This window comes from Physeter macrocephalus, chromosome 10 (assembly GCF_002837175.3).
Source record: "Physeter macrocephalus isolate SW-GA chromosome 10, ASM283717v5, whole genome shotgun sequence".
Lineage (NCBI taxonomy): Eukaryota > Metazoa > Chordata > Mammalia > Artiodactyla > Physeteridae > Physeter > Physeter macrocephalus.
The window spans coordinates 53,925,417-53,942,354 of record NC_041223.1 but is presented as its reverse complement, the minus strand read 5'-3'; the positions used below and the strand labels follow the sequence as shown (position 1 = coordinate 53,942,354).

The 16,938-nt window shown below is 44.1% G+C and overlaps 1 protein-coding gene across 3 annotated transcripts in view; it reads right to left on the bottom strand.

The window, feature by feature from the left end:
- RTN4IP1 (reticulon 4 interacting protein 1) overlaps positions 1–16,938 on the bottom strand; it is a 57,019-nt gene that overhangs the window by 4,479 nt on the left and 35,602 nt on the right. For all 3 annotated transcript variants that reach the window (XM_007118740.3, XM_055087596.1, XM_055087597.1), the window contains exons 6-8: positions 13,048–13,184; positions 9,922–10,105; positions 5,410–5,502 (exon numbers count right to left, since the gene is read on the bottom strand). In XM_007118740.3, the coding sequence (XP_007118802.2) occupies positions 5,410–5,502; positions 9,922–10,105; positions 13,048–13,184 (414 nt within the window). The remainder of the gene's footprint in view (positions 1–5,409; positions 5,503–9,921; positions 10,106–13,047; positions 13,185–16,938) is intronic.

Genomic DNA, 16,938 nt, shown 5'->3' with positions numbered 1-16,938 from the left:
TCACAGAATAGTAGAGCTTAAAGCGGGGGAGCCTCTGAGCCAGCCTGTTGGATAGATTAGGAAACTGAAGCACAGGTGTTTACATGCAAAGTGCAAGGTCAGAGCTCTTAGCAGAGGAGCAGATTTAGGGTCCCAGACACCTGATGTTATCACGGCATGGCATGGGGGTGTTTTGGGGAGGGAAGCCCAGGTCTGTCTCCTCTTCCCCAGACCCTCGGCCGCAGCCTCCACGGGGCACAGAAACTGATCTCAGAGGGTGGGGAGTGTGAGGAGACGGAGGCCGATGACAGAGACCCAGGGAGACCTAAAGGCCCCTGGCGATCCCTGTCCTCACGCCTGTGGACAGGCCCCGGCGCAGGGCGGAAGGACACAGCGCCAGCACCGCCTCTCGGACAGGCGTGGCCCTGAGCTCTGCCACAGGATCAGTATTTCCTGAGTCGGGATAAAGGGGAAGAAGGGGGCTTAAACTAAGCAGATACGAAGAAGGAAAAGGTGGGCTTTGCTGGCACTTGCTATTTCTGAACGTCCTGGCCCCAGATGGAAAACTCAAGGCTGGAAAATAGGAGGTGAGATTGGGCGGGGGTAGGGTACTCTCCAAGGCAGTAAATGTGCATCCCAGGACTTGTCCCTAGGCCCCCCTAAAAATAGGCACTCCTTCTAGCCAGAAGGTGAGGGGAGAAACTCAGCCTATGTTTCCCCATAGAAACAATTTCAGTGGCATCTGAAAACTTCAGTAGCATCAAGGCTGTAAGGTACCTACCACATCTGGCAATATAGCACTCTCGTAGTGGTCCCAGGGATTCAGTCCCTAGCCATTACGTTCTTTCTATGGGAGAAAAAATCCAGCTGCAAATAAGGAGTTTAAAGTTTTGGAATACAGTTCCTTGCAAAACTAGGGCCTGGCCATCCCAAGGCGGGTCTGGGAAATCATTTGCCTCAGGACTTATTACACTGTCTCTAAAGCTGCACTGTCCAAAATGGTTAACCTCGAGCCACATGTGGCTACTTAAATTTAAATTAATCAAAAGTAAATAAAATGAAAAATTTAGTCCCTCAGTTGCACTAGCCACATTTCAAGTGTTCAACAGCCACATAGAGCTAGTGGCTACCACACTAGACAATGCAGACAGAGAACATTTCCATCACTGCAGAAAGTTCTAGTGGACAGCACTGCTCAGGATGTAATTCAGCGTGACCAATGCATCTCTCCACACACCACTGGGCAAAGCAAAGTGCCCACTAGCCCTCAGTAACTGTTCTGAATTAAATTCAAATAAGTTCCACAGGAACTATTCTGATGCTGGCTAAAATAAATAAACCAAGATACTCTCATCATCGCTCAACCAAGAAGCTTGGCTGGTCACCTAGGATCTTGAATGGACCTGCGGACTCCAATGGCCTTAATAAGTACACGGACACACATGTGCGTACACATACTCAAAAAGATGAAAGGGTATGAAGGAACATCTCCCTCCCATACTTGGTCCTCAGCCATCTAGTTCCCCTCCTCAGGTACAGCAACCAGTATTTCAAGTTTCTTTCAGGTTTTTTTTTTTTTTAAGTGTTTTTTTTTAATAGAACTTTATTGGAGTATAATTGCTTCACAATACCGTGTTAGTTTCTGTTGCACAACAAAGCGAATCAGCCATATGCAGACACATGTCCCCTAATCCCCTCCCTCTTGAGCCTACCTTGCATCCTCCCTATCCCACCCCTCTAGATCATTGCAAAGCACCGAGCTGATCTCCCTGTGCTGTGCTGCTGCTTCCCACCAGCCAGCTATTTTACATTCGGTAGTGTATGTATGTCCATGCTACTCTCACTTCACCCCAGCTTTACCCTCCCAACCCCACGTCCTCAAGTCCGTTCTCTATGTCTACCTCTTTATTCCTGCCCTGCAACTAGGTTCATCAGTACCTTTTTTTTTTTTTTTTTTTTTAGATTCCACATATATGCATTAGCATATGGTATTTGTTTTTCTCGTGTTAGTTTCTGTTGCACAACAAAGCGAATCAGCCATATGCAGACACATGTCCCCTAATCCCCTCCCTCTTGAGCCTACCTTGCATCCTCCCTATCCCACCCCTCTAGATCATTGCAAAGCACCGAGCTGATCTCCCTGTGCTGTGCTGCTGCTTCCCACCAGCCAGCTATTTTACATTCGGTAGTGTATGTATGTCCATGCTACTCTCACTTCACCCCAGCTTTACCCTCCCAACCCCACGTCCTCAAGTCCGTTCTCTATGTCTACCTCTTTATTCCTGCCCTGCAACTAGGTTCATCAGTACCTTTTTTTTTTTTTTTTTTTTTAGATTCCACATATATGCATTAGCATATGGTATTTGTTTTTCTCTCTTACTTCACTCTGTATGACAGACTCTAGGTCCATCCACCTCACTACAAACAACTCAATTTCATTTCTTTTTATGGCTGAGGAATATTCCATTGTATATGTGTGCCCCATGCATTGTGGTAGGCACCCCACCAAAAACAGTTTGCTAAACAGTATAAAAACAGGAAATGTTTATTGTGCTTAGGAGAAAATGCCAATAAACTTCAGGCATTAGGCACAGTTTCAGTAGCAGCCCATTAACCTCATTGTGCTAATTATAAATCATTTTTTTGTTTCACCCTACTGAATCACAAAACATCTTTGGAATGCCCAAAAAACTGGTAATGTTGGGGCCCTGACAAGGAGAATCTCCATGACTGAGGGACAGGAGTCAAAGGAAGAGTCTATGAAATAACTTTTCCTACCTTTTGGATTCTGAATATTACAAATGTATAATTCATTCCAAAGCTTAAAGTACTTTAAGAGTAGCCTCTTTTGGTCCATGGCCTCACACTGTCAAAAAACAACTCCAGCTCCTCTATCGGATACCTGCTAATTAGATTCATTAAGCACTCAGCCAAAGGTTGGAAGGATTTCAGTGTCCTCGTCCAACTTAACAGTCTTTACTAACCACACAATGGGTAAGCAGATCTGTTCTGTTATCCTTTCCAACTTTCCAGTGCAGACAGGCAACAACCTCTCACACCCACAAAGAAGCAGGATGCACAGCACAGCTGACCTCTTAGTGGATCCAGTGTCACATATCAACCGCCACAGTCCCAGAGCCCTTCACTGTCAGAAATGACTCCTGAGCCCAAATAACCCTGGTGAGAAGAGAATCAAAGGCCAAAGGAACATCTCCTCACTCACCCTTGGAGGAGGACACTTGAAGGGCATCATTATTTCTACCATGTCCTCTTTTAGCCATTCCACCAGTTATCTACCGAATTCAATAGGGACATGCACACAAACACCTCCTCTCTTTGTTGCATCAATAGTAATTTCTAGGTAGAGAGAGCGTCACAATATTTTGAACACAAAAGAGCAATGATAAGCATGTGGACCGTCTGGAGCAGACGTCAGGACAAGTGTGGTGACTTCTGGAGGACAGGCACCTCTCTAATGATGAGGCTCCTTCCCCACTCAGCACTATGCACAACTATAGGCCATATTATCTGATGATGGCTCATTTCCTTCTTCCTAGAAATAAAATAAGCATCCCTGTGGGACATGGGGAGATCCCTACAGAGAGGCACATTGCAGCCACAACAAGGCTGAGCTCCTGTCTACCCAGTACACATCAAGACTTAGAAGTCTGAGAAGAGGCAAGCAAACTTGGAACCAAAATATTTGGGAAATAGTAGTGGGCCATTTTCTATCATAAGTTCCTTGTCTGAAATAGAATAAAAAAAACTAAATGCACAAAAAGCAGCCAGTAGTTCCTAAACACATTTTTTTCCCAAACCAACATGGAAAGATGACATGGGCCAGCAAGGGGCAGGTGCCAGCACAAGAAAACCCATTTCAAGGGGCACTTTCCATATGGCTTAGCAAGGATCACGTGGTGTGATGCTGGACTTGCTCCAGACCCTTTCCCTGCCCAGTGTAAAATGACAAGGACAAGTCAATTTAAGCTGAAGTCCTAGATCAGCTTCAAGCACGAAGAATGCAGCTTAATGGTGAGGAGGGAAAAGCACAGGACTGGGGTCAGAGGTATGCGTTCTGGTCCCATGTCTACAAATTTGAGCATGTCCCTTTATCCCTTTGAGCCACTTTTCTCATCTATAAAATGAGAATCATTTTATCTATGACTTCATGCAACCCTCTAGGGTACATAAGCCTCTCCAATCATTTGTTTATTATTTATTTATTTTTATTTATTTTATTTTATTTTTTTACTTTTGGCTGAGCTGGGTCTTCGTTGCTGCCCGCGGGCTTTCTCTAGTTGCTATGAGCAGGGGCTACTCTTTGTTGTGGTGCGCGGGCTTCTCATTGTAGTGACTTGTGTTGTGGCAGAGCACAGGCTCTAGGCGCGTGGGCTCAGTAGCTGTAGCTCGTGAGCTTAGCTGCTCCGCGGCATGTGGGATCTTCCCGGACCAGGGCTCGAACCTGTGTCCCCTGCATTAGCAGGCGGATTCTTAACCACTGCACCACCAGGGAAGCCCTCCCTTCATTTATAATTCCATATAATTTCTCAATAAAATCACGAATATCAGTACCAGAATATGAGTTTGCCTTCTGGGTTATTCTTCCAGAGGTGGCATGTCTGAGCCGTTAAAACCACATAAGAAGTTAAATAGGCAGGTGGTAGCTAAGGAGTCTTTCAACTGCCATCAGCCCTAAGAGCCCTTTCGACACCCAAAAAGGGCTGACCAGGCTCCAAGCAGTAGTCCCTCCCCACCAAGTCCGCTGCAGGACAGACTCAAATAGACAGAAACACCAACCAGCTGTCTCTACCAAAATCGCCATCAATCCTGAATCACATCCTGCCCACTGACCCTCTCAGACATACCATTTATTTGCCGATTTTATTACACTGGCCTGGGAACAGGAGACCCAGGGACCTAACTTCTAGTCCAGTTCTGTTTAGATTCCACAGTGTTTGATCTCCTTGCTCTTCTGGAAATCTGCTTGCCTCCAAAGCAGCCTCACCCTCGGACTAAAGAAGTTCAACAAGCAATTCAATTGTAAACTCACAAGTGTATCCCCACCTTTGTGCAACAATTGCCTTCACGGTGCCTTCTTTTCAGGACCATTATCAAAATATCAGCAGCCCAGCTGTAGGTCCCAGCTATGCTACCATCTAACCAAGTGTCTTTGGGAAAATCACATAAGCTCTCTGGGCCTGCCTCTCATCTACAAACCAAAGGGGCTGCACTAGATGGTGTACACTCTGTCTCAAATGCAGCAGTCTATGGCTATGATTCCCATGGAGACAGAACCCAAAACACAGCACTTAAACTCCGCGTGTAAGGCAGCGTGGACATTGGCCGAGCCTACCTCTGCAGAGTTCCCATTGACTAGGCTTGCTGGGCAGGTCACCAAGATGACAAGGGACGCCCTGGCAATACACTTACCTTTCCCGCATCCACCAGTTCTGCAATGTCATCTAGATATGGACCACTGGCCATGAAAAAAGCCCAGCGATAATGGACTCCTTGCCAGAAATGCTAAAAAGAAAACAAAACGTGTCAAATATAGGAAAGGATGAAATCTGACTAAATGCAAATTTGGGGAAAAGTATTGCCTGGATGACTAAGACAGACAATCTGCTTTCCCGTTTCATGCTGCCACAATGAGCTGTACACCCAGCACCTCAGCACAGTGACTGACAGACAGTGGATGGTCCATAAATGTTTCATAAATAAGTGAATGAACAGAGATATACCCATGTGAACTCGGGCTTCTCCCCCAAGTTATGACTGACAAGCAAGTAAGCACAGGAAAGCTCTTCTTAAAATGACAGTCTAATCTTACACACACTCAATTTCTTCCCGAGGACATATGAGGGGCTGAGACCTCTAGACTTTCCCTACCAAGGTTTGAATAAAGCCCTGAGGCACCAGAAAAGAGCTTTTACCTAATTCAAGAATGCTTTAAGGGCAATAAGGCACCAAAATATGATCTTAAACAAGAAATCCAATCAAAATTTTTTTTTCTGGCTCTGAGAGGAATTAAGACAGCTTTAAAGGCAAAACAAAGCATAAAGTTCCTCATGCATCATGGCTGGATCTTCCCCTATAGTTATAGCAAGTCCCAAGCCACCTAATCTACTCTGGGGCAAAATGCCCCCTGGTGAAGACAGGCAAAAATCTTACACCAAGAGGGTTCATGACCACTCTACTGCCATAGCCACTTTGATTCTTATTCTTTATGTCGGAGGTAGGGTAGGCCATTATCAAAACAGCAAGTGAGCTGAGGTTCTCAGTGATACCTCAACGACCTGCCCAACTAAACTTCATCAGACGGGAGCGACCCAGAGGCAGGAGAGGGGCCAGCCAGTACCTCCCCGCCGCCTCCCTCCCCGCACCTGCCCCAACTGCTGGGCGAGCTCAGACTTTCTCCACCGAGCTCACCGAACAATCTCAGCATGATGATCAGCTACCATCACGGCATGAAGCCGGCAGGTGCAGTGGAACTCCCCTGCTACTCAACCTCAGGCCTTGATAGTTGTGTTATTTAGGTCAAGCTACCACTTTCAGCCTGTTTCTTGGCCTGTAGAATGGAGGTACCACCACCTAGCTGACAGGGGGGCTGGAGGGACTAAATGAGAATATATGTAAGGTGCCTGACACATCGAAAATATTTGATAAATATTTACCTAGTGCTGAAAGTAAAGCTTACTGAGGAAAGACTGGGGCAATGCAAATAGAGTTTAAGATTGTGGAGAGACAGACAAACCCAAGCTGTAGTCTAGGCAGAGCTTCGCAATGGGTGTGCCAGGAACAGCTTACTGGTTTGGCTGAGTGACCCTTATTGTCTAACCTGGAACAACTGTAAGAGTTAAAGGGGTCACCATTGATCATTATCTCAGGACCACAGATGTAAATAGAGTCAAGCTCACCCTAGAATAGGTATGACAAGCCCTTGGAGTAGCAAGGCAGAGCCTGGGCTAATGCCAAGTCTCCAGGTAGTTTGCTCTTGGCCCAGAGTGGTCTCAATATGCTATTCAAATAGTATCATTTTCTCTGTGTGTCAGAGCATGAAAGAGGTCAGGAAGCATGGGCCTAGACAACTAACTTAAAAACAAACAAAAAAAACCCATGTGAAGGCTGAGGTGGCTAGACACCAGAGGCACTGGGACTGTCCCAAGCTTAGAGCAGGTCCAGTTAATTACAATCACACCTGTTCATGTACTTCTCCATAGGACTGGTTTTACAGACTGTAATTAAAACCTTCTGATCATTGTTTAGAGTTTTAAAGAGGAACAGTGGTGGTCATAACTGCCATATCTATAATTCTTTACAGCAGGTTTGCCCTGTAAAGTGAAACATTTGGTCTGCAACAGCAGAATTTTTATATTCTGCTCTAAGAGGTCTGTGTAGGTTTTCCAGGCCATTACAGGAGAGAGTAAACCAAAGCAGGCAGGCATTACAGTGAGGCTTTAACTGTGCACATTCTCAGAAAGACATCAGAAACTACTTAAAAGGTTTTCACGTGAGATTACCACTATCATCTTTCAAGACCGGGGAAAGGGAAACGAAGAGAGCTATGCCTGTCTTACTCTCAGAGGATAGCTCTGAAGCTTAACTTGTAAGAGGTCTCACTGCAATTCAAACTGTGAAATTTTATAGAAAACTTAAACTTACATCTTAAAGCAGTTGGGAAGCCCGAGTTTCATGAAAAGAGAAAGAAGAGACAAAGGACAGCTAAGATTCCTTCCTCTACCACAAAGCGCCCCATGGACACTGCTTCTGGCTGCTGTCTGAACCAAGTGAAACCAAAGAACCCGGAGCACAGCGCCCGGTTTGTTCACTCCTGTCACCCAGACCCAGCTCCTAAGGACTGAGCAGCAGTCTCCTCCATCACAGCTCTTCTTCACCACCTCTAAGGACTTAGTACACAGCATTCAAGAGACCAAAGTCCTAAACTTCACCCCCCAAAAGGTTCCAAATTAATTTCGAGAATCAAGAAGCTAATTATCAAGCCAGTCATCTTGCAAATACATGGCAGTGCTGGCTAGGTCGACATGACTCACAACCTTTGCACCCTTGAGGAACCTTCTACTGCCTTTTTCCCGAGCCTGAAGTATTTTGTCTAATTATAAAAAACAATGTATATTTTTTTGTCACTTATTCCATTTCAACACTGATTCAGATTTTAAACCAATAAGCTATAATTACCAACAGTGCATAACATGAAATTATAAACCTCTGTCACCACTGTCATGTCGGGTAGAGAGCAGACTCTGAAGCTCTGCTATCAGTCCTGTACTAGGGCTGATCTGCACTAGTCTTCAAGGCCCACCATGCATGGGATGTGTTCAGTTGGGTGACACAGCTCCTTACGGCCCTGTTAACAAAATCAGGCTGACTAATCAAATCTTTGAAACCCCCAGAATGCCATCAATAGTTAGAGTTTCTGATTCACATGGGACATGTACTGTCAAGACAAGTTGATACAATTCCAGAAGAAGCATGATGGTTCCATTAGTCTTTGTAGCCTCACTGACAGAAGAATACAATTTCCTTCAGGTTTTATTTTTTTAATTAATTAATTTATTTATTTATTTATTTTTTTGGCTGAGTTGGGTCTTTGTTGTTGCACGCAGGCTTTCTCTAGTTGCGGTGAGCGGGGGCTACTCTTCGTTGCAGTGCATGGGCTTCTCATTGTGGTGGCTTCTCGTTGTGGAGCACGGGCTCTAGAGTGCAGGCTCAGTAGTTGTGGCGCACAGGTTTAGTTGCTCCACGGCATGTGGAATCTTCCCGGACCAGGGCTCGAACCCGTGTCCCCTGCATTGGCAGGTGGATTCTTAACCACTGCGCCACCAGGGAAGCCCCTTCCTTCAGGCTTTTGAAATTCAAAAAAATTCCCATGGATCTCTAAAGGTCTGAAAGCCCCAGTCTGGGAGTCACTGGCATATCCCAGTGTTACTACCATGAAAACAGACAGCTCTACGCTGTCTTAATGAAGCTTCTGCCTTCATATACAAGGGACTGTATGTATTAAGACAGTGAAACAGAGAGCCATCAGGTGCAGACAAGAAAAAAGCAGAAGGTGTATCAGATGGAATCAGGAGCAGTAATAATAGCTAATAATAAAGGCTAACATTTAACGGGACTTCCCTGGTGGCACAGTGGTTAAGAATCCTCCTGCCAATGCAGGGGACATGGGGTGGAGCCCTGGTCCGGGAAGATCCCACATGCCAGAGCAACTAGGCCCTGTGTGCCACAACTACTGAGCCTGCGCTCTAGAGCCCATGAGCCACAACTACTGAGCCCGCGAGCGCCAACTGCTGCGGGAAGATCCCACATGCCAGAGCAACTAGGCCCTGTGTGCCACAACTACTGAGCCTGCGCTCTAGAGCCCATGAGCCACAACTACTGAGCCCGCGAGCCACAACTGCTGAAGCCCGCACACCTAGAGCCCGTGCTCCACAACAAGAGAAGCCACCGCAATGAGAAGCCCGCACGCCGCAACGAAGAGTAGTCCCCGCTCGCTGCAACTAGAGAAAGCCCTCACACAGAAAAGACCCAATGCACCAAAAATAAATAAATTTTTAAAATAAATAAATAAATAAAGGCTAACATTTCATAAGAGGGTCTTGGGTACCAGGCATTGTGCCAAGTTCTTCACATGGGTGGATTATCTCATTTAATCCTTACAACATACAGTAAGGGAGATACACCATTAGCCTCATTTCTCAGGTGAAGATGTTGAGGCCTAGTGACGCTAAGTAACTTGCACGGGGCTACACAGCTACCAAGTGGAGGCCAGAATTTGTACCCCGTCAGTACGTGACTCCAGAGCCCTGCTTGCAGCCACTGTGCTATGCTGGCTCCATGAGAAAAGAAACTGGCTAGGAGGAAACCAAATTCCAGAAGCCCCAGGCACCTGCTTGCTGTCACCAACCAAGACTCTCCCCCTACCTTCAATGTCTTAGAGCCCACGGTGACGCCTGTCTGCAACATGCCATCCGCTATGCCCAACCGGTCCATGTTCAGGAGGAAAGGAGTCACCAAAGTCACATACGTGGCTCCTGACCACTTCTTGAGAAAATTTAGAGCCCATGTTTCGGTGGATCCACCAACACTGTCGAGGATAAAATCAAACCTGGAGAGAAAGAATCAAATCAAAACATCCTGGTCAGCCTTTATCCAGGGCTCCAAGCCGCCTTCACTCCCAGCGCGTTAGCTACAGGGTTTGTTTCCATGACAGCTCGCAGACAGCAGGGGGTGGCTGCCCGGACAAAGGAGAAAAGGGCACACCCACTTACTGGATCTCTGGGATTTCTCCCCCGTAAGTCAATGTCATTTTTTTAAATCATAAAATCATATTACTTTCAAACACTTTAAGAATGACTTAAACAAGTGGTTTTCAACCAAGGGTGATTTTGGCCCCCAGGAGACATATAAGGCAATGTCTAGAGACATTTTTAGTTGTGACAATCGGGGGAGGCGGTGGGAAGGGGGTACTGGCATCTAGAGGCCAGGGATGATGATAAACATCCTACAACGCACAGAACAGCCCCTCACAACAAAAAATTATCCAGCCCAAAATGTCAGTAGTTGAGAAACTAAGGTTGCCAAGGCTGAGAAACCCTGACTCAAGCTTTATAGAAAACTGCAAAGCTATCCATCCAATGTAAGTCAAAGTACTCTTTCGTTCACATGAATACTTGAGAGAAAAGTGTATTAGGTTTTGACCCACACAAGCCATTTGCGTGTATTCCCTCCACAATCAGAACTGCTTTTGAAGCATCCTCTTCACCTTATGGAATTCTCTTCTTTTGGTTTCATGCACATCAGCACAATGCAAAACAGAAATCAACAGCCTGCTCTCAGTCTTCAGTTCTGCCCTAACATGCCAAAAAAATCCAGTCATGATGGAATCCACAGGAACTGACAGATATTCAACTCCTTAAATCTAATCTAAAATTGCTATAATCGCTACATTCTACTTAAAGGGGATAAAACCCAATGAAGCTTTAAAATACTTTAGAAAACAAAGATCTATTTAGAGAATACATGCTTATATATTAAGCAAATTAACAGAGGAATTCCTTTTTGGTAAATCCTTTTTCCCTCCTAAATTCATCTGGATGAAGTCAAACATCAAAGCTTCTAAAACCAGCTTTGGCCAACTTTGTGGCTCTTGAGTCTTTCATGGGACTAAACTAAAGAAGGGCAAATAAAAAATTAAAAGATATGAAGTACAGGAGTATGACCTTACTAGATGACTATTCTCAGTAGAAAAGAACAGAAAAATTCTTCTTTATGAGTTTAAGTTTCTGCTTAAGTTTCTACTTTTAAGTTCCTATTTCATTCCCAAATTTTGGATAAATAAACATGATTACAATTTAGATAAAACTTAAGGGCAGCCTGGTATTATAGAACTGGCACTGCCTGCAAAAAGAAGTCCAGAGACCAGGCTGTAGACCCAGCTCTCCCACTAATGATTAAGTGGCATGACCTTGAGCATGAAAAAAACTCCTAAATCCTCTGCCCCTTATTTTCTCGACTATGACGCCATAGAGTAGGACTGAAGGATTTCAAAGCCCTTTCCTGCTGTAAAATCCTAGGATTCAAATCTAAAAGGCTGCTATTTGGAAGGAGGAACAAATTTATTCTAGGTGGATTGAGAGGCCAACCTCCAGGCAGAAGTTACAAAGATCAATTTTAACTAAAGCGATCATTAAAAAAAACAGTAGCCTTGGGCTTCCCTGGTGGCGCAGTGGTTGAGAGTCCGCCTGCCGATGCGGGGGACGCGGGTTCGTGCCCCGGTCCGGGAAGATCCCACATGCCGCGGAGCGGCTGGGCCCGTGAGCCATGGCCGCCGAGCCTGCGCGTCCGGAGCCTGTGCTCCGCAACGGGAGAGGCCACAACAGTGAGAGGCCCGCGTACCGCAAAAAAAAAAAAAAAACCAAAACAAACGAACAAACAAACAAAAAAAAACAGTAGCCTGCATTTGCGAGCTGGTGAGGTCCCCTGACTGGACAAGAGCAAGCGGAAGGGGCAAGGCCACTGGGCGGAGACTCGGAGGAAGAGAGTGAGGTGCAGGGTGGGAGGCTAGCCTGGGTGCACTCTGGCCTTCACCCGTCAGGGTCTCTATTCTCTGGCAAAAGATTCCAGACATGCAAAAATCTCAAGGTGGGGGGCCTCCCTGGTGGCGCAGTGGTTGAGAGTCCACCTGCCGATGCAGGGCACACGGGTTCGTGCCCCGGTCCAGGAAGATCCCACATGCCGTGGAGCGGCTGGGCCCGTGCACCGCAGCTGCTGAGCCTGCGCTCTGCAGCCCACGAGCCACAACTACTGAAGCCCGTGTGCAGCACCAAAGACCCAACGTAGCCAAAAATAAATAAATAAATAATTTTTTTTTTAAAAAAAAGGAAAAATCTTTGAAATAGAAGCAGTAAAACAGCTTTCCAAATACGCCTCAGGCACGCTCTCCGCTGCAGCTGTGCCTGGGCTGGGTGAAGACCAGATCCCTAAGCACCCCCGTCTCTGCCCGAGCCACAGTCAGGATGGACAGGGCCTGAGAGAATTCCTGAATCCGCTCTCACTTGGTACACTCCATCAAACCACAGCCTGGCATCCAGACACACCGAGAACGTCCACAGACTCCCATTACTGATATCTACACTGCCTTTGCTTCTCTGAAACCCTCATTATGGAGCCAAAACACTAATCATGTATTTCACGTACTGGTCTATGTTCTTCTTGTGGTGTCAAATGCCCCTGGAGGGAATACACTTCCAATTTTGCCTTCAGACCTGTTACACACGAGCAGTAAAAGGAAGTTAACTTAAAAATTAGCAAAAGGCTAGGTAAGCGAAATATCTTCTTCAGTACAAATTACATTACATGATCGTGCTGTATTAACATCTGGAGTTAAAACAGAAACAAACGTAAATAACCTCTGGAGACATGGAGCGTTTTCGTAGATTCTTGTCTAAGATTCCAACATGACTGTAAGGCCACCCAACCATTTCAGGCTTGCATTATCAGCTGTCTTTGTTCCCACCTTCCCAATATGAACATTGTTTGAATACATACGGCTTTAAATATTTCAACTGCTCTTCCATATTTCCGGATTTGTAATCAATTACATCATCTGCCCCAAGCTTCCTTACAAGTTCACTGGCATCCTGAGAGCAAACTGCTGTCACATGAGCATCCCACGCTTTCATTACCTGCCCAAAAAAGGAAAAAAAGTGGGGAGGGGGGTAGAAAAACTGAATTAAATAAAAAATAGTTGGCACCATGTGTACATATATCAGGTTAATCTCTAGACAATTCTAAGTGCTCTGTCTTAACAAGAGTTACAGGAAGCTATCTGCCAGAGACTAGTAAAATGATTAAACTTTTGTTCCCTAAGAAAAATCCAAGAAATAGATCTCATTTTCCCTGGACGAGACAGTTAGTCGCCTTGCTGTCATGAAGTTATAACCAATCCAATTATAGAAGGGCTCAGTGCCTCACCTGCATCAGAAAAGACAGGAGTTGATGGCCTTAAGCTCAGCATTTTCAATGATGACACAGGTAAATGGGAAAAAAAAAAATCATGTCCTCAGAAAATGAATATTTAACATGTGCCCAGAACATAAAAACGCAACATCTCTTCATTTGCATCTCCAGTAAGTGTTAGTATAATCTTGAGTCATACAACTGGGTAATCAGGTACTGGGTAATAAATGAAAGGTGCTCTTAAAAAGAGGGGAAGAAGGGACTTCCCTGGTGGTCCAGTGGTAAAGAATCCATCTTGCAATGCAGGGGACATGGGTTTGATCCCTGGTCAGAGAGCTAGCAATCCATGTGCCGTGGGGCAACTAGGCCCGCGCGCCACAACTGCTGAGTTCGCGCACATCAACGAGACAGCCCGTGAGCTGCAAACTGTGGAACGCACGCGCCACAACAAGAGAGAGAAAACCCACAAGCCACAACGAGAGGCCCACATGCCACAACTAGAGAGAAGCCTGCGCTCTGCAACTAAGACCCACCACAGCCAAAAAAAAAAAAAAAAGAGGAGAAGAAAACATGACCATTTTACTTTCAAAACATGCATCAGGTCCTCTCCTTTGGAGTAAAAAGACCTAAATAAATGGTTTGGAGGATTTAACATGCAGATACCTTATATTTTAAAAATAATATATTTAAAAATAACTAGACTTTAAAAAAAAGAAGGATTCAGGATTAAGTATCCAGAAAGCATCATGCTCCAAAATTACTACAGTTCCTTTCTATAATGACAATTTCATAGAATTAAAAGGGAGCCATCATCAGCAAAATTTGAGAACAGTTACTTGAAGTTCACTGAGGAATTTTCAAATGGGCGGTTATAGGTCATAACAAATCAGCTGTTTTCTCACTCCTGTCCTCAATATCAATTTCCTGAACTTCCTTAATATAAGTTGCAGAGGTTCACTAGAATATACGAGATCTGTGTTTGTTCTGTTCATTACTGAATCCCTATTCTGTGGTACACACAGATGCTGGAGATCTGTTAAATACAAAAAGCAATAAAGGATTTAAAAACTACTCACAATCTTATCTAATTTCTCACTTTTAAAAAGTAATACTGACCAAGGAATATGCCCTGGAAATCTGAGGGGAATTAAAACATTTAGGACTGACATGATATATGATAGTTTATGTTTATGGGCCACAAACAGAGACACTTGAGTATAATCACATGTTGCTTTCAACAGCAAGTCCCAAACTAAATTAAAATATGTGAAGAATACAATCCAAGATGAATATCCAGTATCTGTATAAAAAAAGAAACTGTCAAGGAAAAAGGAAATTGTGTTCCAAGCACCTACATTTAATTTGTATTTTCCTTAAACAGTATTAAATCCTCAGGAAGAATCTGTCATATCTTGAAACAGTTCAATGAATTTTTTTTCCAAATTTCTAGATTTTCCTCTCCCACTTAGAACTATCTAATATCTTTGCACACTACTAAAAGGTTTTAAAACAGCTTTAGTTGTTTTACGATTTTATGTAAACTAAAACACAAGTACAAGAGATGACTGTAAGGCAGACACCACTCAGACAGAGACAGCAAGCTGGCTGCCACTCCAAAAGCTCTTCCCTATACCCGGTCCCCACAACAGACCCTCTCTCCCAAAAGTCATTATTACCCTGATATTTATAGTAATCACCTCCTTGCATTAAAAAAAAATGGTTTTATCACCCATATATGCATTCCCTAGATACCATAGTTCAGTCTTACCTACCTACCTATCTATCGATTTATTTGACTGTGCTAGGTCTTAATTGCAGCACTCAGGATCTTCGCTGCAACATGTGGGATCTAGTTCCCTGACCAGGGATCAAACCGGGCTCCCTGCATTGGGGGTGCGGAGTCTTAGCCACTGGACCACCAGGGAAGTCCCTATCCCCTTCACTTTCTTAAAATTTATCTGTGAAAGAATCTAGGCCGTGTGACCTGCAGAGTTTTTCCCACTGGAAACTCTGGAATTTCTGATTGCACACCTGGGACAGTTCTACCTGTTACTCTGTCCTCTGTATCTTCTGTTTCAATCCATTTAGCAAGACTATGAATAGTGTCTGGCAAAACTGTAGGATGCATAGCATATCTGGTTAATGCCCTTTTTATTATCTCAGTGGCTGTCTACTGGTGGTTGCAAAATGGTGATATTCTCTCTCTCCTTTTTTCATTTAGTAATTGGAATACTTTTATAAAGAAACACCTCTCCTCATATATTAGTTTACTCAGGTGTACAGTTCGTATAGAAAAGGCGAATAATTTTTTCCTTTTTTGAGTTTATAAAATAATAAATTGGTTTCCTATCATCTTCCAAAAGTGACCACTTTTTAAAAAATATCATCATGAAATCATGGATTTAAATATAGTTGAAGGATTTCAATCCACTGTAATTATCATTATGATTACTAAAGCTCAAATTGTCTTCTTTGACAATCTTTGGCAGTTTCTTCAAGTTGGCTACTGAGTCTTTCTGACATGGCTCAACTAGTCTTTACTAACTTCCTTGCTATTAATATATTCTAGGCTCATTCTCATACATTTTGCACCCTAGATCTGGAATCTGCCATTTCTCCAAGGCACTGCATTTTTTTCTGTGTGTAAGCAATGATATTTCAAGAGACAGCTTTACATACATACATATACAAAATATCTCTTGAGTTCATATTGATGCTTCCAATTCAAATTCCAGGCTGTCAAGCTTTTACTTAACCTCTTTTCTGTTACATCTGTATCTCCTTTCCTCCACTCCTAAAATCCTGGTTGTCAAAGACAAAGGGGATGACAGAATTAAAATATGCCATAAATACCCAACTGTTCCACTGTATATTACAACATAACAGTCTCTGAATAATAGTACTAATATCACTACCAATATGATTAATGAAAGGATTAAAATAATTTTAATAGATGCTCTCTGTTCCTCTGCTTTTTAAAAACAGCTGTACTGTTTACCTTGTCAGAGCATATGGCTGTTACACACTATACTCTCTTTTTCTAAGCCCTCATTTAGTTTTAGCTCTACAGATAACTTTATATTTAACATTTACCACCAGTCCTTGGTTCGATGTCTCTCTAGCCATTTTAGTTTTCAGAAGCTCATTTTCTAGTAGATTTCTCAGAAAGGGATCAGAAGAACATATTCCCCAAGTTCTTGCACGTTATTAACAGTTCGTATGTGCCCTTTAGTGTATGGAGCCCAGTTTTGCTGTATATAAAATTCTTAGCATATTCCTTCTCAAGTGTCTTAAATATGTTACTCCATCCCTGCTCCCTCCACTAGCATTAAAAAACTGTTGTCAAAAAGTCTGCTAATAAGGCTTCCGTGGTGGCGCAGTGGTTGAGAATCCGCCTGACGATGCAGGGGACACGGGTTCATGCCCCGGTCTGGGAAGATCCCACATGCCGCGGAGCGGCTGGGCCCGTGAGCCATGGCC